General features: G+C 54.4%; 1 protein-coding gene across 1 annotated transcript; it reads right to left on the bottom strand.

Annotated features, from left to right (window-relative positions):
• Positions 1-896: 896 nt before the first annotated feature.
• On the bottom strand, positions 897-19426 carry LOC128828908 (repulsive guidance molecule A-like). The gene is made up of 3 exons (XM_054013940.1): positions 19252-19426; positions 14411-14904; positions 897-2626 (listed from the first exon to the last, which is right to left on the bottom strand). The coding sequence occupies exons 1-3, from the start codon at positions 19352-19354 to the stop codon at positions 1958-1960; spliced, it is 1266 nt and encodes a 421-aa protein (XP_053869915.1). The 5' UTR covers positions 19355-19426; the 3' UTR covers positions 897-1957.
• Between the last annotated feature and the right edge of the window lie 839 nt (positions 19427-20265).

Here is a 20265-nt window from a genome sequence, read left to right as displayed (position 1 = left end):
GTACTTGGTCCTGCTAGTGAAGGCAGGTGGCTGGACTTGATGACCTTTCAAGGTCCCTTCCAGTTCTAGGAGATGGGATATCTCCATTCTTTTCTTTCTCTGTTGACAGTAACCATCTGAATAGAATCAAGGTAAAAAGAGAGGGAGGGAAAGTGGAGATTGGAGACCTAACGTGCAGCCCGGTCCAATACTCCACCCACTGGCTTGGGCACGATGGCCTCACACAGAGCCACAGCGCTAGGGCTGCAGCCCCAGGCCCAAGCAGAGGAAAAGGGGCCGCAAGAGGAGGCGAGCAAACGGAAGCAACACGCTGCCTGGTGCAGCAGAGCAGCTTGGGGCTGGCCCGCTTCATTCCCAGGCCAGCTCACCTAGCAAAACGGTTTGCTACCCTAGGCTGGAGGTGGGGCAGCAGGGGAGAGCCCAGTGCAGGGGCAGGAGGGATGAGCCATGCCCCCCCCCCAGCTCGGATCCTGCCTGAGACCGTAGGTACGTACACAGGGCGGGCAGCCCCTCACCACCGCTGCTATTTCTGGTGCACCCGCTTGTGCGGAGCTACCGCAGGTACGTCGCAAATGGAGCTTGAGCCCCGGCGTCTGCTTAGCCTAGCCGAGATCACGCTGCAGCAGCCGGAGGGACATGCTGGCGGAGAGGAAAACTGGGCTGGGGGCTGGTAAAGGCCTCTGATGAATGACCAGGCTCCAAGCGTGGAGGCTGGTTCCTGCGGAGAAGGGAAGCTCTCACTCCGCCTTTCTTCTCGTGCCATTTGTTGCAGAGGGCATTACATCGACGCCTTTACAGTGAGGGACCAGCAGCCCTTGTACCCGAGCACATTGGGGATCAGGCTGCAGGCTCAGGCAATTCGACTCCTTCCCTGCATACAGGCACGAGACCACGGACACTTTAAAAAACAGCGGTTTAATTAAAATAGAGGTTAAAAATGCTATGAACAGCTGGTTGGGGGGAGGTTTAGAAAGTCCACAGAGAACAGCAGCGTGGAGGAACACCAGTTGTACAGAACGTACAGACACTTTTACAGGCTGGAGAGCACAAATCTACACGTCTTAGCAGTGATAATAAGAGAAGCTGTTTCTTCAGGCTCGGCCGCTCCCACATCCACGAAGGGCTCTGTCTGGGCTCGGGCTAGTTGAAGCCACGGGGCGTGTGGGTCTGGCTAGCGTGACCATTTCACAGCTCTGCGGGAGGAACAGCGTGAGCCCCCTTCCTGCTCAAACCAGCAGCTTTCCTTGGGGGCATTGGAAAGGAGCCAGGTTTCACGGCGTAGTTTCCTGAGGCATGGGGCTATCTGCAGACAAGGCTTCTTAGTTGGCTTTGTTTCTACAGCCATCGCTCTGGATTTGGAGCACAGAGGAAACCAGGGGCCAGTACCAGCCCCAGCCGTGTAGTATGGCCCCCCCAGTTTGCTCATCGTGGCACAGGGAAGCAGAGCGCTTGGTAAGAACCCCCAGTCAGCACGGGGTCAACCTAGGCACACGGCCGCCATGAGATGGCAGAGAAATCCCTCGAAGGGCCACCCGTGGGGAAAGCTGGAGGAGGTTCTGACTGGAGGACAGGGTGGAGAAGCACCTCAGGGACAGAGAAGGGGCTGGTAAGCAGGTATTATGGATAGGGGCAGCAGTGCCCCCAGAGATGGCCAGTTGAGAGTCTGGCCAACCTACTAATCAGCAGCCCTGGCAAGCAAGAGCCAACGCTGGTCCCCGACTCTTGCTCACAAGGCAGGGGTGCAGCTGTAGTGTATGGGATTCAGTGGAGACCAGAACATCTGAGCAAGCCGCACTTTGCCTTCGGTTAGCAACAGAGAGGGGGAGTCAGCTGGACCAAGCAGGCCGGCTAGGTGGGAGGAGAATTTGGACCCTCCACTCTGCTCCAAGATTGAGAGGTGCCAGGGGCTTCTCTCTTCCTATATGGGGGCCCAATACTGACAAAAGGTCCACACTCATTAGCAGCACCAGAACAGCTTTAGGAAGGCAAGACCGCACCAGACTAACGAGGCAGCGGGCTGCCCAGGCCCGGGAGCACCCGTGGCCACGTTAATAGTCTTGGAGACCGTATGCAACTTGAGTCTGCTGGGGTACAATGCCTTCAAGTCTTCCAAGGCCCCGTAAGCAGCCATGGAGAACTCAGGGTCCCCCGTGGTGAGCAGGTCGAAGACGCAGGACTGGAAATACACGTCCTCCACCTGCAGGATGTGGCGACACTGCTCGGTGGCCATCTCCACCGTGTAGGCCCGTCGGGAGCTGGGCCAGAGGGGGCTGGAGCTCCCCACATTCAGCCTGTGCTCCTGGATCAGCTCGTTCTTCGGGCAGCCGTGCAGACAGAGCTGGAGGCCGGCGCTCTCCTCCGAGAGGTTCAGGGTCTCCTCCGGCACACGGATGGCGAAGGTGAGGTAGCGGCCCACTTGGCGGATGATGACGGTGCTGCCGATGTAGTTGGCCTGGATCTCCACCTGGCCGGCGTCCGGCTTTTCCAGAATGCGCAGGCTGCTGGCGCCCTCCTGCCACCCTCCGGTTCTGGTGCCGTCACTGAACGCCAGCGGCAGGTCCTCTGTGGTCGCCTGATAAACCTTCTGCTCCGTGCAGCCCTGGTAACTCTTAAAGATCAGCGTGATCTGCAGAGGAGATGGAAAGCAAGGAGATCAGCCTGGTGGAAACGCAGCCTGATCCCCACCTCCCACTGCAGCTGTGTCCACTGGGGAAAGGCACCGGGCGACGTGGCCGCTCACAATGAGGCTTTGGGGATAGGCGCTGGAGCACCCACAGGAAAAAAATAGTGGGTGCTTAGCACCCACCGGTGGGCCCCACCAATCAGCTCCTCCCTTTCCCCCACTCCAGTGCCTCCCACCCGACGAGGATCAGGGAGCCGGGGCCGGGAGCTGGGTCACGGCTCCAGGAAGGGGGGACATGGACAGGGATAAGGGGGCCGAGGTTGGGTGCAGAGCTATTGGGGAGGACATGGGCGTGGGGCTGACTGCGGGGGCCAGGAGCAGAGCTGGGTGGCGCTCCCTTCCCGTCCCCCATGGGGCCTGGTCCCCAGCCATGCCCCCCCCAAACATTCCTCCATCCCCCCACACTTTGGGGACCTCTGCCCTCAGCCATCTGTTCTCTACTTCCCAGTGACACATTCCACTAGAGCTGAAGTTTACCTCCCGCACTGTGTGTGCGGGTCGTGAGGAACCCAGGGGCCCCAGAACATCTATTCTGCTAGAGGCGCCTTGGCTCAAGTCGTTTCAAACCTGGCAACCGGGCCCACAACCTTAAAGAGCCGCTCATAGTTGCAGCTCTCCTCTGGGCCCCCCAACCCTCCTCTGGGCCCCCCAACCCTCCGCTGGCACATCCAGGACGTGGTTCTACAGAGCACCGCGAGAGCTCATAAATCACAGAGTTCATCGTCGCTTCTAACTCCGACCTCGGCCGCCGTCAGAGCCGCCGTCGCTTTTGGTAACCAGCGGGAAGTCAGCCGGGCCGGCAGATGTCCACACAGCCTAAAGAGCGTTCACAAGGGCATGCTCAGCAGAAGGGGTAAGTGCGGGCAGAGGCTGACCCAAGCTGGGCTATCCCAGCCAACGTTGAGGTGTGGGGAAGGGAACTTCCCAAACTCTGCTGTGCCTCTTTTATGGTTAGAGACCGTCAACGTCCAGTGAGGCCAGCCCTGAACTCACCAGGGACAGCAGCTGTTTCAAGGCTCCTGCACGGGTTTAAACTGAGGTGACAAGAGGCCATCAGCACCGTGGCCTTGTCTGGCGGCAAGGGAAGCCAGGCGCCAGCCGGATACATGTACAGGACAGGATATTTGCCTTCGTCTCTCAACAAGGCCAGCGCATAGGTGGGGCCTTCCATTTTCCGTTTTTATTTTATTTTTCTCGGGAATGGATCAGTGTTTATTACCACCATCACAAAAACAGGTGAAAATCAGGGCAAAAAACTATTAATAGTTTTCTAGGTAAATATCGGGTTTTATTTTGGTGGGCCGAAAGACAGGGGGGTGGAAAGTATCTAGTAGATTAAGGTTTTGAATTCTGTTCATCAATGTGGTTTGCTGCAGAACTAAAACAGAACTCAACACTCAATGCCACCTCTGTGTTTAAGGAAACAGTACATCCCTAATGCCCAACTAAAACTTTTCATTGTCTACACTACAAAGTTAAGTTGACTTTATGGAAGTCGACATTAAGCCTCCGATTGAAGTAAGTCGATCTTGCGTGTCCACAGAGTGCATCCTCACTAGCAGGGCTTGCATCGACGCATGGAGCACTGCATCATGGGTAGCTATCCCTCAGTGCATGTAGCCAAGTGGAATTTTGGGTTGGGCTTGCAATGCCTTATGGGACCAAAACATTGGCACGGGTGGTTAGGGGAACATCGCATTAACCTCCCGTGATGCGCTTACCTCCCTCCCTCCCAGAAATCAATGGCAAACAAACCAAGCCTTTTTCGCGTCTTTTTTCGGGAGCCTGGGTTATCCACGCAGACGCCATAGCACGATAAGCATGGACCCCACTCAGCTGTACTCTGTTGTTGTGAGTGCCTTATCCTGCAGTATTTACACAGCCGCCACACGGAACAACGTGATGCCACACAAGCAACCTTGCTGGAAGACCTAGAGCGAAGCAATTCACAGTTGCTGGTGACAGTCACGCATCACCTTGACACGGTTGAGCACTGTTTCTAGGCCTGGGAAACAAGCACTGCCTGGTGAGACCGCATCGTTATTTGGCTATGGGATGATGAGCAGGGCTGTAGAACTTTCCAGTGCCTAAGGCCACTTTCCAGGAACTGCGTGAAGAGTGTTCCCCGGCCCTGAAATGCAGCAATAGTAAAATGAGAGCTGCTCTGAGAGCAGAGAAGCGAGTGGCGATAGCTCTGTGGAAGCCTGCAATGCCAGACTGCTACTCGTCAGTGGGGAACCAATTCGGAGTGAGTAAATCTAACATGGGATCTGTTGTGATCCAAGGTTGCAGGGCCATTAACAGACTTCTGCTAAGAAGGGTAGTGATTCTGGGCAAAGTGCATGACATAGTGGATAGTGTCGCGATAGGGCTCCCTAACTTCAGTGGGGCGATAGAACACATGTCCCTATCTTGGCACCAGCCCACCTTGCCAAATAGCACATAAACCAAAAAGGGGTACTTCTTAATAGTGTTGCAAGCGCTAGTGGATCACAGGGGCTGTTTCACCATCATCAAGATGGGATGGTCAGGAAGGGTGCATGAAGCAGACATCTTTAGGAACACAGGTCTGTTCAGAAAGCTGAAAGCAGGGACTCTCTTTCAGACTGAAAAATAACCATTGGTGATGTTGAAATGCCAATCGTGAACCTGGGAGACCCAGCCTACTCCTTGCTTCCATGGCTCATGAAGCTGCATTTGGAGTCATCGTGGATAGTTCTCTGAAGATGTCCGCGCAATGGCGGTCAAAAAAGTAAACAGGATGTTAGGAATCATTAAAAAGGGGATCAAGAATAAGACTGGGACTATATTATTGCCCTTACAGAAATCGATGGTACGCCCACATCTCAAATACTGCGTACAGATGTGGTCTCCTCATCTCAAAAAAGATATACTGGCACTAGAAAAGGTTCAGAAAAGGGCAACTAAAATGATTAGGGGTTTGGAATAGGTCCCATATTAGGAGAGATTAAAGAGGCTAGGACTCTTCAGCTTGGAAAAGAGGAGACTAAGGGGGGATATGATAGAGGTATATAAAATCCACTTTCTCCACATCACTCATGATAAGGAAAATTTATTTACTTATTCCCATAATACAAGAACTAGGGATCACCAAATGAAATTAATAGGCAGCAGGTTTAAAACAAATAAAAGGAAGTTCTTCTTCACACAGCGCACAGTGGAACTCCTTGCCTGAGGAGATTGTGAAGGCTAGGACTATAACAGGGTTTAAGAGAGAACTGGATAAATTCATGGAGGTTAAGTCCATTAATGGCTATTAGCCAGGATGGGTAAGGAATGGTGTGTCCCTAGCCTCTGTTTGTCAGAGGATGGAGATGGATGGCAGGAGAGAGATCACTTGATCATTAACTGTAGGTTCACTCCCTCTGGGACACCTGGCATTGGCCACTGTCGGCCGACAGGATACTGGGCTAGATGGACCTTTGGTCTGACCTGGTACGGCCGTTCTTATGCACGCCAGCAGCCTGGACAGCAGTAAGGACCAGTTCAACCATTGGCTGAGCAAGTGCAGAATGGTGGTGAAATGTACCTTTGGACGTTTAAAAGGTTGCTGGCGCTGTTTGCTTGCTAGGTTAGACCTCAGTGAAAGCAATATCCCCATTCTTATTGCTTCCTGCTGTGTGCTCCACAATATCTGTGAAACAAAAGGGAGAAAAAAGTTTTCACCGGGGTGGGGGTGGGGTTGAGGCAGATCACGTGGCAGCCAATTTTGAGCAGCAAGAAGAGCACATCAAGGGGCTCTGCGTCTCTGTAAGGCTTTGAAAACCAGTTTCAGCAATGAGTCAGAGTCATGGGACACTTATCTGTGTTGTTCCTTACCAAGCTGTCCTCTTCCTTGCACTTTCTCCCCTTTAAACTCCTCCCCCATCAACCACCACCTGTTGAATGAATAAAGAGCCTTTTCTCCTCAATCCGTTAAGTTTTATTATGCACACAAACACACAGACAGCAAAGAAAAGTAAGATAACCTGGGGCAAAAGGGCTAACAACACTCTGGGGGGAGAAACAAGGAAAGCTTGCTTACAGATGCACTGCAACAACAATTAAAGGTGTGGGAATGGGCACCTTCTGGTCCTTGTACCCTCCTCTGGTGTTGAACACCCTTGCACACATCTAATAGGACGTCTGGGGGAGGAGGATGTAGAACTGGGCGACGATGGCAGCAGGTTCCGCATTGGCTGCAGTGGGACTCTCGCATCCAGCTGCCTTTCGTGAACCTCAACATGTCTGACTGCTCATTCATAATCCGCAGCATCTCTTCCTGCATCCCTGTATGCTCTCCTGTCCTCCCTGTCCAGGTCCAGGTCCTCAGACAGTGCAATCCTTCATGCTCAGAGCTCCGTCTTGTCACTCTCTGAGGCATGCGTTAACGCATTGAACACATCCTCCTGCGTCTTCTTTTTCTGCCTTCTAATCTGGGAAAGTCTGTCCCAGTGTGGAGGATGCGCAGACGGACAAGGTTTCTGCTGCAGAGCACGAGGGTAGCATTGACGATGCTTACTTGGTTTCTGGTGCAAGGTAAAGGTTTTTGGTTTTAAATTAAAAAAAAAACAAAACAAAAAAAAACACACCCATCAATGCATTTCACTGCAAGCCACAACGGAATCTCAACCGCTGGCTATTGCAAGTGTCGGTTTGCTGCTCCAGCTTGGGCGAGTAAGGCCACGAGGCATGCGCAAGAGGCCTTGTGCTGCTGCTTTTGTGGGATCACAGGCTGGAACTTGAGAAAAGCCCCCTTTCTCCTAGCAACTTGGCCGGTGCTTGAGGACAGGCACCAGGGTAAAGCCCTGCCAATAGTTTGTTTTTTTACAAAAGAGGCACCGGGTTGGAGGGAAGGGAGACAAACAAGCTCCTCTCTTCCCCCCCCCCCCCATGCTGCTTGCAATACCCAGTGATCCCTTCCAACCATGGCACATTTGGGAAAGCCTGGTTGCGTGACTCATATTTCACCAAACAGGTGGTGGATTTCTTGCTGAATTATTTGTGGTTTAAGGGCTAGCATTGAAAGCTTCCCCCGTTTCCCCTAGGTGACCCTGTGCGATATCATTCTCCTGAGGGGAACAGAGGTGGCAAGGGAGCAGAGCTGGTCCTTATGCTGCCATGCTGTGTGTTGCAATGATCCCAGCAGAGTGAATACTGGAGTGACATGGGAAAGTGTCCTACCGTGGAGAATGCAAAAGGGCAGCCCTTCCCCGAAACTTTCTGTAAAGGATTGCAGAGTATCTCCATGGAGGACTCCCAGGCCATCCCCGTGCACATAAACCATCTGTTTTGGAGAGCACCCTCAGCATAGCTGGAGTGGCCACTGATACCCACTACACCTACTTTTTTGTTCAGATTAAACATAAAATATAATAGCATGTAACCCCTACAGTTTGACTGGGGACGTGGACTCACCAGAGGTGCCTTTCCCGGCATCACGCTCCGCTGCCAACTGGTCCTGTGAAGGGATGGGCTCCAGGGTTAAAAACAGTTCTTAGCTGTCGGGGAAAATAGATTCTCCGCTTGCCTGCCTCCAGGGGCAGCTCTATGTATTTTGCCGCCCCAAGCACGGCGGACAGGTGGTTTTCGGCAGCATGCCTGCGGGAGGTCCACCAATCCCGCACCTTTGGCGTACCCGCTGCCAAATTGCCGCTGAAGCCACGGGACCGGCAGGCATGCCGCTGAAGGCTCCCTGACTGCCGCCCCCACAGCGACCGGCAGGCCGCCCCCCCTGCGGCTTGCCACCCACCCCAGGCACACGCTTGGTGTGTTGGTGCCTGGAGCTGCCCCTGCCTGCCTCATATTCTCCACCTCCTCTTCAACAATGTCCTCCTCGTTGTTGCTCGAGGTCGCCCGGGGCTCCTGGCAGGTATCCATGGAGTGTTTTGGGGAGCGATGGGGTCGCCACTGAGAATTGCATGCAGCTCCTCATAGAAGTGGCACATCTGTGGGGCAAAACCAGAATGACTGTTGGCCTCCCTTGTCTTCTGGTACACTTGCCGAAGCTCCTTTACTTTCACGCGGCGCTGCTGTGTGTCCCTGGTGTAGCCCTTCTCCCCCATGCGATCTTGGCACAGATGGCAGCGTTTCTTCTGCTGGATCGAGCTCTGCCTGCACAGACTTCTCCCCCACACAGAAATAAGACCCACCACCTCCTATGTGCTCCACGCTGGAGCACGTTCGCGGCCTTGAGTCTCCATGATCAGCTGTGCTGGCGAGCTCTCCACGCTGATCAAACAGGAAATGAACATTCAAAAGTTCCCAGGGCTTTAACAGGGGAGCGACTGTTTCCTGTGTAATGTGCAGTGGAGTTGAAAGTGCAGTCCAGGACGGTCACAGCAAAGCACTGTGGGACACCGCCTGGAGGCCAATTCATTCGAATTGCACAACGCCATGTCGACCTGCGGCTGTCGAATCAAGCGCTACGCCTCTCACGGAGGTGGAGTACAGAAGTTGACTTAGGTCGGCAGAAGGGACTCAGTAATGTAGACACATACATTATTAGATTGACTTAACGTAGCTTATGTCGACCTAAGTTTGTAGTGTAGACCGGACGTGTACTATTAGCCTATAAATATTTACATTTAATAATTGGGCCACACCATTTGCAGCACATACTTCATTCTTTTCTCCTTTTTTTTTTTTTAAGCTTTCGAATACTTCCTTCTGTTCTGAAACGTATTCTCAGACACATTTTCATTTTCTTCCCATTTCAGTGTGTCAAATCTTTAAACCATTATCTGCTAACAGCTGGAGATGTGTACGTGGCGGGCGTGACATTCATCAGTACCTTCAGATGCGCACACACCTCAGAGCTTGCGTGCAGGCCTGTTTGTTTATTGTGTGCATCTTCTAGACTAATGCATAGTCTTATTTCAACAGGCAGCTTTGCATATACACACAGACTAATGTATTATCTTAATACATAGATCTCATGCAAGGTATCGTACGTTCCTAATAAAACCAGTTATTTTGTATATATTTGAATGATACAAAAGTAGGGTGAAAAAAATCAGAAAAAAACCCTGAATAATACTTTCTGTAAAACCCGGGTAAAAATCTGTTTAAACTGAAAACAAAGGGGCTTACGCATGGGGTAGGCAGGTAAGGACAAGTGCCCTGAAGGTTTCAGCACGGCACACTGTTCTCAAACTCCAGCCCGGGGCAGCCTATGGTCTCAACCTGGGTGTGCCAAGTTGCTGTTCCCACCTCTTATTATTTGTGTCTCCGTAGCATCTAGGAACGCCAGCCACGGGCCGGCACCCTTCTGTGCTAGGCTCTGTACAAACAGAACTGCCAGTCCTGTTCTGTCCATTCCCTCCGGGGCACCTGGCACTGGCCACTGTCGGTAGACAGGATACTGGGCTAGATGGACCTTTGGCGTGACCCAGTATGGCCGTTCTTATGTTCTTTCAGTCCTCTCCCAAAGCACTTACAATCTAAGCCCCACTTCCTCCTGGTTCTAGACCCATCCCCGGCTCATGGTTTTCAGAGACTCTGACCAACTAAACTGGAGAGAATCCTTCTTTCCTGCTACTCCAAGCAGCACTTTTTCCCCTCTCCCTTTGTGTGGGGGAGATGGGGCTTCTTTGGTGTACGTTCACCCATTACCGGCTGTGCAGCTGAAACAATCTGCAGAGGAGGGGATGTCAACACACAGGACGGCAGAAATAAGCAGTCTAGGAAAATGGGGTGTGGGGAGTTAGGTGGGGGCCTCGGTCACCCACAGAGGGAAATCAGTCCTTAACGAACAGAAAGCCCTACCAGCAGCATGAAGAACTGAACAGCTGACGTACAAAAGATGGGGGCTGTAATTAAGCCCTGCACTGTAACTGGTTTATTTTCCCCCCTCACCTCCGAAGGGCCAGTTCCCGGGAGCCACGCCCTGCAGACGTGGCAGGGAAGATGGAGACTCAAGACTGAAGGGAAGGTGGGTTGGAAAGACAGTCCTCAGTGAGGCACCTGAGAACCACAGCCTTGCCCCAGGCTGCCCACCTATCTAGCTGCCCCCCTCCAACGGCTTTCGCTAGGGAGCATACCCTGACCTCACCTCCTGTCCAACACCAGAGCGATTGTCTCCGATGCTCCCCTGCAGCAGAACAACAGCGGCTGCTGGGTGAGCATTAGCCTTGACGATGAAGACCCGTCCTTCCTTAGCTGTGCTAGCCACAAGGAGAACGAGCGTAGCAGGGACTACGCAGGGTGCTCGGCCGGTTAAAGCTGGACCCAGAACGCAGGCGGACGGCCCCTAATCTAAATCAACCGCCAAGAAGCTGAAGCACAGAGGGGGAAAAACCCTCCCAGCTTCCCTCAACTGGAGAAGACCCAGGAGGAAACAGGAGGGGAGCCCCTCCGAGCGAGCACCCAACACCCAGGCTTCAAAGTTGTGGCACTGACAGGAGGCCCTGCCATGAGGCGGGTGGAGGAGCAGCTGAGGGGGTGCCCAGGTGCGCGGTCACAGCTGCAAAACAGAACAGAGTCCCCCAGGCTCGCAAGCTCAGCTGGGTAGCAGGCCCCTTCCCGAGACCAAAATACACGTCACCCCAGCACCAGGAGACCCAAAGGGAGGTCAGGACGGAGGGTGTGGGCCAAGCACCTGCAGAGTTGGCATGTAATGAGCACCAGAGAAGGAGCCGCGAGCCTCAGCAGCGATAGGAAGGCAGGAGGGGGCCGGACGGGAATACAGAGAGGAGAAGATCTGCTAAAAGGGAGGCAGAAACCAACCGGGGGCGGGTAGAGGGAAAGCCCCCAGGAGAACTAAAGCAGCAGTGACCTAGAAAAGCCAACGCACGGAACGATGGGAAGGAAAGTGAGGGAAGTGGGCGGGGCAGAAGAGGGATTGAAAAAAGGTGGTGGCATCACAGATAGCCACTGCAGGCGTCTCAGTGTCCAGGAGCCAGTGAGTTCCACTGGCTGGACCAAAAAGACAGACAAACCGGGAAGAGAAGCTCTTGGTTTGCCCAATACAGGGAGGAAATGATGCATAGGCAGGAGCAGACCGCTCATTTGCCTGTCAGATAGGAGACACTGAGCGGTAACGTGGCCTAGCGGACTGATCACAGGGCTGGGAGCCAGGAGAGCTCCACTGCTGTCTCTCTTGCTCTGCCCTGGCTGTTTCGTTCCCCTAGTGACAGCTATTGCACTTACAAAGAATCAGACCATCAGAGTTGGAAGGGACCTCAGGAGGTCATCTAGTCCCACCCCCTGCTCAAAGCAGGACCAATCCCCAGGCAGATTTTTGCCCCAGATCCCTAAACGGCCCCCTCAAGGATTGAACTCACAACCCTGGGTTTAGCAGGCCAATGCGCAAACCATTGAGCTATCCCTCCTCCCCCCTTAAAAAGAAAATGGACACCTCGCATAAAGTGCCAGCACTGCTGTCAAACTTGTCCTAGGCCCACAGGGGCGGATTTGAAAGGGATTTGGGTGTTGCTGGGCTGAGCAGACCAATGCTCACCTCCTAGGAAGCTTGCCACCCAATGGCATTTTTGGCCCCGAGTTAGGCATCTCCATGCCACCGTTGCGCCTTATAAAGGGGTTGTAAAGATACAACCCTCTCTAATGCTTCCCTCTGCTTACCCCGGCTAGTGCTACTGAAAACAGCTGGTCACCGAACAAACAGGTAACGCCCCAGAGGGGGCTGATAACAGCCTCCAGTTAAACTACAAGAGCAGGGCAAAGGTAGCCGGAGGGCCCGGGAAGCCACAGACGCCGAGGAGCAAAATTCAGAGCTGCTGGTCTAGTCTGTGGAACAGGTGACCCTTCCTGCATAAAGCTACCAACTCCTGACACACTAATGCAAGGGGTAGAATGGCGCAGGGCCTCGGTGTATTGGAAATGGGCCGTGGGTCTCAACCAGGGGTTCGGGGCCCCCTGGGGGGCCGTGAGCAGGTTTCAGGGGGTCCGCCAAGCAGGACCAGTGTTAGACTTGCTGGGCCTAAGCCCTGCCGCCCAAGGTTGAAGCCCGGGGCCCTGAGCCCTGCCATGGGCTGAAGCAGAAGCCTGAGCAACTTAGCTTCATCAGGCACCCTATGGCGTGGGCCTGCGGGCAACTGCTCCGCTTGCTACCCCTGAACGCCGGCCCTGGCTTTTTATAACTAGTTGTGGCACAGGTGGGACATGGAATTTTTAATCACATGTTGGGGGGGGGGGGTGTCTCAGAAAGAAAAAAGGTTGAGAACCCCTGGTTTAAGCCTGGGTCTAATCCCAGACTGGCGAGCAGAGTTTAGGTCGTTACCATCAGACGCATGCAGGGCACATGACCCAAGTGAATGGCTTTATTCCTAGAACGCTGGTTTGCTCATCACAAAACCCGCCACCTCCCACGCCCGGATATTCGCCATGACCACAGCCCCTGGTGCTGGTGCTTTAGATCACGCAGCAAGGCCGAGAAGCCTGCAAGGCCAGGGAAAGACGCTTGCATGGTTAATGCTGGTGCCGTACCCTTCCATCAGATCAAAGAGGGATCCTGCAGTATGTCATGTTGTCAGTCCAACACTACCCACATGCACGAATTAACACTTCTAGAAACGAGACAGAAAACTGTGGTTGCTGGGATTTTCATACTGAAGCTCTGGGATATCGTAGCAACGAACAGATACTCTTGCAGATGCAGCTAGACAATCCAGCAGTCACACACAGCGTTGGAGATGAAAGCCAGTTTCGATCAAGAAGGGATCTTAGCTGGGACACTGGAGTCAATCATACTTTGCCCTGAGCCCATCTGTCCTCTGGGGATCTCAAAGAACTTCACAGAAGGGTTGTCTCAGATTAATAGGCCCACATTCACACCCCAAGTCAGTACCTGAGCTGAGAACGGAGTCCTACTCTACAGCATGACCCGAAAGAGGGTCCTGACAGGGGCTCTCTTCTAGTCCAGTTCTGCTACTGCGCTCATCGGTGCAGATCTGAACAGCTGCCAGTGGTATACTAAGAAACATGAGCAACATCTGTCACAAATCACAATTCCTCTGCCTTCCAGTAGGTCCTTGACTGTCTTTCTGTAGGAGGGGAGTAGAAGGATGTAGGCCAAGGGGTTTTTAAACAATGATTTTTAATCTTCCACCTGGAGTATTGCCAAAGCCACCCGCCTCCAACCAGGCTGGAAGAAAAGCTTTTCACCCTCAAGACCTGAACTGTACAGAGGGTTTGGGGCTACACAGAGCCCTCTCACCTCCTCAGCTCCTGCTCACAGATGTGCTGCCTCTCCTCCCTAGACTTCGTCCAACTCCAGAGATCTCAAAACAAAACTCAGTTGGAAACAGATTCACTTTTCCCATCCCTCACTTAAAGCCCTGAAGTGAAGCCAGCTTTGCTGGAAGGTTTGGGAACCGGTCCTGAGTTTGCCGCAAAACTCAGCAGGTTTGGGGCGCTTACACACGGAAGGGTTGCACAGCCCTGCTATGGAGGCAGGCCCTCAACATCCCCCGGGGTCCGAGGGCACCATCTGAACCTCTAATGCCGTCCTGTAATTACAGGAGACCATGGTAACATGACAGACCTGTGAGAAAGGTACAGAACAAACACACACAATTCTAAGCCCCCATCTAGGAGAGGCGGTTTCCTAAGTACACTCTGAAATTCACTTCCTCCGATGACCACAAGGGGGTAGCAGATGATCACAGCAACTTAGTCCCTCCTAACAGAAGCTATTAAGTAGAAGGGTAGGGAGTTGGGTGGGGGGGTTGGTTTTTGTTTTGTTTTTTTAAAAAGGGGTCTGATTACCTTGCTGGTGGCCGTGGCGCTGGATCCCAGAACAACTGGGACGTTGGTGACCTGGACCGACAGGTACTGATTGTCTATTAGCGGCCAAGCGCCCTCGACTTTACACGTCTGAAACTCATCTTTAAAGGTCCTTAAATGGGGATCCCCAAATAATCCACAGTGGACAAATTTCTTCTGAAAGCCAGATCTGCTCTCGTAGTTGCACAGCTCTGAAACCAGAGGGTCCGGTGTGCCGGGGGCTTTCGCCGAGGAAGTCGGCCCATCGCTGGAGCAGTTGTGCTGCGGAAAGAGTTCCTTGATTCGGAAGACGGCCGAGTGATACACCAGGTCTCCCCGGCAGGATTTGGCTGTCTTTCTGGTGCACACGGAGTACGCCCGCAAGGCAATGCAATAATCCACGTCCAGCGGCGTCTCTTCCGGCAAGGCATGGGTAGGAGATGTGGCAGCCACGTAGTCTGCATTGCAGCGCTGGATTCGGCACTGCTGGCCACGCACTGCAAGGAGAAAAGGATATTCTGATCAACAGCAAACATTTGACGGATGTCAATGATCCGCCCACTAACTAGCAACTAGAGAGGTAGGATCTGCCCTAAGCACAAGTCATATAAAGATGGATCTTTCCCCCTCCCGATACTGCAATGAAAGCTCCTATCCGGGAGCTTAAAAAAGTCCTATAGGTAGAGAAAACAGAGGCCAAACTCTTCATGACAGCTTGACTGAGATATAGATGCTACCTACTGGCTGTTGTGACCCATCAACGCCTTGCACTTAAGATAGCACTCCATCTCCACAGCACTTTACCAACCAGGGCCATCACAATTCTCCAGAGACAGACAAGTATTAAGTCAAGAGTTCAGTATCACCAGCATTTTCTTGTGTTTTTTTATTAACTAAATCCCCCTCTCTCTAAGGCAGGGCAGAGCAAAAAAATAACCACGGTTAAAACATTTTTACAGAGTGAAAATAAAGGAGCGGGGTTACTTTTGCAGAAAAATAGGTGTTGTGCATTACATGGATGTTACACAAGCTACAACGTACTACAAACATAGGTAAGACAGCATCAGGCAGTGCAATGCAATGACATGTATATGAAAAGCAAATGCAAACTATACAAAAGTGGCAAAACTATCACTGACATTTACCAGCCAAGTCACAAGATCGACTGCCTGCTTTTGCCATTAGGAAGAGGGGGGAAAAAAAAAAAATCATGATTTACTTGTTATTCAAAATAAAGTTCCACGCCTCAAGTGAACAGAATTTTGAAAGGCTTGTTTATATCCACCCACATTTTGTCAAGTGTGTAACAATCTGCAAGAGGTCTAGACTACTGTTATTCTTCCTAGAAATATCACTGCACTGTGTGTGTGTGTTGTGTTCTTATACACACAATGCTACACAGTTTGCTACCCTGAACCAGCCCACAAATGTTAAAGGACAAAACACAGGAGTTATTAAATTCATCCAGTATCCTCCCCAGAGGCAGATATCAGCAATGCAGCAATTTTAGACCCAGCATGCAAATCTGTACTGATTAGCTGTAGATCTTAAACACACAATATCCACCTCCCTGGCAGCATCTCACAGCCATGTGTGAACATACTGCTGTCACAGGTTTAGCTAGGTTTTACATTAAGGCACAAAACAGTTCTCCCTCTCCCTCCAACTCAGGGAAAAGAAGAAAAGTTACTTTCTATAGATGGGCTTCTTGGCAATTAGAATAATGAACTGTGGACGGCGCATGGGAGTTAAGATTCCTGAGTTCTATTCCCAATTCTGCCTCCGTCTTGTCTGCTCGGAGGGGGAGGGGGGGGGGAAATCACTCAAGCTGAAGTTTTCAAAATCACCCACTAATTTTGGATGCCCAATTGGAGCCTGCCTTTCTGAACCGCTGAGCACCCCTAACTTCCAATGAACTCAGTAACAGCATTGGGTGCTCAGCACCTCAGAAGTCAGGCCCTGGGCATCTCCAGCGGAGCACCCAAGAACTGATGCACCCCAAATTAGTGCACATTTGATATTTTTGACTTTTGCCTCCATCTGGAAAATAGGGAGAATTATCCACCTTCCTAAGTGCTCTGAGCCACACGTGAAATCTGCTAGGAGGGAATGCGAGTCGTTCACTGCATTCCCCACCTTTATGCCTCGTTTACACTTCGACAGCTTCCACAATTCATTGTCTTTTAATGTTTCTGCTCAGCATCTTGTGCAGTTTTTTGCTTAAAATCCAATACTAAAGAGAGACGCTTCACGCCAATGGCCTTGGGATTTTCCTAGTTACAGCAACTGAGGAAACAGTTGACATCTGTTCTAAAACGACACCTTCTTAGACAGCATCATAAAGATACAATGCCCTCTACTAAGAACATATTTCCCCCTCTCACTTTAGGTTTAAACCAAACCTTAATGCTTTGTAAAGAACAAAGTTAGTACATCTTCCACACGCACACCCCCTTTGCGGGGTAGAGTCACTGCAGGGTAGAGGGGCCCAGCCCTGCTTCCACATCATTATTCTTCACACAGGATGCAAACCCTCTACCTACTAGGCTGTATTTCATGCTTAGCTAGCAGAAATCCCCTGCGACAGCAGGGGTTACCAGGTAGATCATTCCTCTGCCTACCAGGAATGGCAGTGCTCACACGCCCATGGGCGACAGAATTGGGCACAGAAAGCAGGGAGGGCTGGGAAAGTCCACACTTCCCAGTTGGACCTTCAAGCCCCAGGAGGTTTTATGGGTGAGTGCCTTGGGGTCTGGAGAAGCAGGCAATGGAGAGGACAGCGCCGTGCAGCCCCTGCCAGGGAAGGGGGTCCCCAGCCCAGGAGATGGAGAGGGAGCCGACCCAGCCCTCCTTGGGCCGCTGTCCCTGGCTGGCCCGCCGGCAGCAGAAAGGCGCCTCTGTGCTCCAGGCAGCCGCCTTGTTTGCTTTGGCAGGAGCTGCACGTTCGCTCCTCATAGAAAAAACAAACCTCCCAGAAAAGGCTCGTCCACCCCCACAACACGCACACGCAGGAGGGCCCGCCAGCTAAGCTGAGCATCCAGGCTCCTCCTTAGCACACCCCACAGAGGGGCCCCCAACTCCGGCACACCCTGAAGCCCTCCCAATAAGGCATGTGTTTTGGGACCCCCGCTTCCAACTATGCTGCCACCACCGAGGGGTGCCCAGCAGGGATCCCAGCTCCCAGAGAGAGGGGTCCCCAAAAGAGACAGCCAACTGGGGACGCCCTCATCCTCTCCCACTAGGCATGTGCTCTGGGCTCTCCCTTTCCCCCATGGGGCCCCTCAGTCAAGGCACATGGTCTGGTGCTCCCTGCAGCCCCCCCAAATGAGATACCTGCCTGGGTACCCCCTGACCCAAGGCAGGGGCACCCCATCTCCCCTTTTACACCCCCCGCCCATCTCCGGCTGCTCCCATCAGCTGACTCCCCCCAGCCCCTCCCCTGAGTTTCTATTCCAGCTCCGACCCTGTCCTCCCCAGCTCAGCTCCTCTCCAGTTACCCAGCTCAGCTCCCCCCTTCCCTCCATCCTCCCCAGCCCAGTTCCCCCCTTCCCTCCTCCACCTGCTCCAGTCCAGCTCTCAGCATTCCCAGCCCGGGTCCCCCATTCCCCCAACCCAGATCCCCTCAGTCCAGCTCCCCCCAACATCCCCAGCCGGGGTTCCCCTGTCCCCCTCTACCACTCCCAGTACAGCTCCCCACATCCCCTCTCCCCCCAGCATCCCCAGTCCAGCACCCCCACCATCCTCAATCCAGCTCCCCCAGCATCCCCGGTCTGGCTTCCCCCTTCCCACTCCAGGTCCCTCGTCATCCCCAGCCCGGGTCCCCCTTCCCCCCCTCCACTTGCCCCAGTCCAGCTCCCCCCACCCTCCAATCCAGCTCCCCCAGCATCCCCAGTCTGGCTTCCCCCTCCCCACTCAGAGTCCCCCATCAGCCCCAGCCCAGGTCCCCCTTTCCCCACCTATACCTGTTCCAGTCCAGCTCCCCCCAGCATCCCCAATCCAGCTCCCCCCCACCCCTCAGCATCCCTGGTCTGGCTTCCCCCACCATCCCCACTCCAGGTCCCCCATCATCCCCAGCCCGGGTCCTCTTCCCCCCCCCTCCACCTGCCCCAGCCCAGCTCCCCCCCCCACACCAACCCGGGTCCCCCACCTACCCCAGCCCAGCTCCCCCACCACCACCAACCCGGGTCCCCCACCTACCCCAGCCAAGCTCCCCCCCCCCACCAACCCGGGTCCCCCACCTGCCCCAGCCCAGCTCCCCCCCCCCCGGGTCCCCCACCTGCCCCAGCCCAGCTCCCCCCCCCCACCAACCCGGGTCCCCCACCTGCCCCAGCCCAGCTCCCCCCCCCCCCCCCACCAACCCGGGTCCCCCACCTGCCCCAGCCCAGCTCCCCCCCCCCCCACCAACCCGGGTCCCCCACCTGCCCCAGCCCAGCTCCCCCCCCCCCCACCAACCCGGGTCCCCCACCTGCCCCAGCCCAGCTCCCCCCCCCCCGGGTCCCCCACCTGCCCCAGCCCAGCTCCCCCCCCCCCCACCAACCCGGGTCCCCCACCTGCCCCAGCCCAGCTCCCCCCCCCCCCAGCCCGGGTCCCCCACCTGCCCCAGCCCAGCTCCCCCCCCCCCAGCCCGGGTCCCCCACCTGCCCCAGCCCAGCTCCCCCCCCCCCCAGCCCGGGTCCCCCACCTGCCCCAGCCCAGCTCCCCCCCCCCCCCCAGCCCGGGTCCCCCACCTGCCCCAGTCCAGGGTCTCCAGTCCGGCTCCCCCCAGTCCCCCCAGTCCGGTTCGGCTCCTCCCCCCCCCCGGCCCCGATCCAGCTCCGCTGCCCCCGGCCCGGCTCCCCCGCTACCTGCGGGCGGCGGGGCCAGGCACACGGACACCAGCAGCACCATGCTGAGCCCCCGGAGCCGCTGCACAGCCGCCGGGGGGAGGCTGCCTGGCCCCATAACCATCCAGCCATCGGCCCGGGAGCCTCCAGCTCCGAGCAGAGCTGCCCCGTCCGCCGGCCCGGGCCAGACTGCGGGGCCCGGCCGCCTCCGTCACCCCAGCGCCGCCAATGGAGCAGCAGAGGCCGTCCAGCGAGCTGCATATTAATAAGGCTGCAGCCAATGGGAAGGCGGCCAGAACCGACTAATCTGCATAATCATTATCCTGCCACCAATGGGCACGAAAGCAGAGCCCCCACATTCGTAGAGTCAATAGCTTCCAACCAATAGGGCAGCTCCAAATGTGAAGCTCCGGCAAATAGGGAAAGGGCCAGACCAAGCTAATCTGCGTAACAATTAACCTTTCACCAATGGGACGGCACCTAGGCCCACTTAATCTGCATATGTATTACCCTCCAGCCAATCCGATTCCCCCGTGGCAGTCTTGTTTCCCAGCGCTGTCCTTCAAGACACAGAGAGCTGCTATTGAGGGCAATGGGGTGGGAGTAGCTGCACACCAGGGCTAATGAAGCCAGAAGGGGAGGGGGAAAGAGATACACTTGGGGATGGGGCAAATATTTGCCTTAGGAGTTCACCAGGGGGCACCACATGGCATGTATTATAGTATTTTATTTGTGGGGCGAGAGGACTGATCCCTCCACATACAGGGGGCCTATTCCCCCATGACCCTTTACAGGGGCGTTCTCTCCCTCCCCGCAAACCCCTAAGAAGGCTTTATCCCATCCGAGTGGCACCCTACAAAACACAAGCCCCCAGGACATGTTTCACTTACCCTTAGAATTACTTTAACCGGCCCCACATGGCCACCCCCATCCTTACCAGGCAGCCTGGCCCCGTGATCGCCAAACTGGGAGTCAGGACTTCTGGGTTCTCTGCCTGACTTGATGAGGCACTTAACCAATCTGTGCTTCAGTTTC

This window comes from Malaclemys terrapin, chromosome 24 (genome assembly GCF_027887155.1).
Source record: "Malaclemys terrapin pileata isolate rMalTer1 chromosome 24, rMalTer1.hap1, whole genome shotgun sequence".
In the NCBI taxonomy this organism is placed as follows: Eukaryota; Metazoa; Chordata; order Testudines; family Emydidae; genus Malaclemys; species Malaclemys terrapin.
This window is presented reverse-complemented; position numbering and strand designations above follow the sequence as displayed.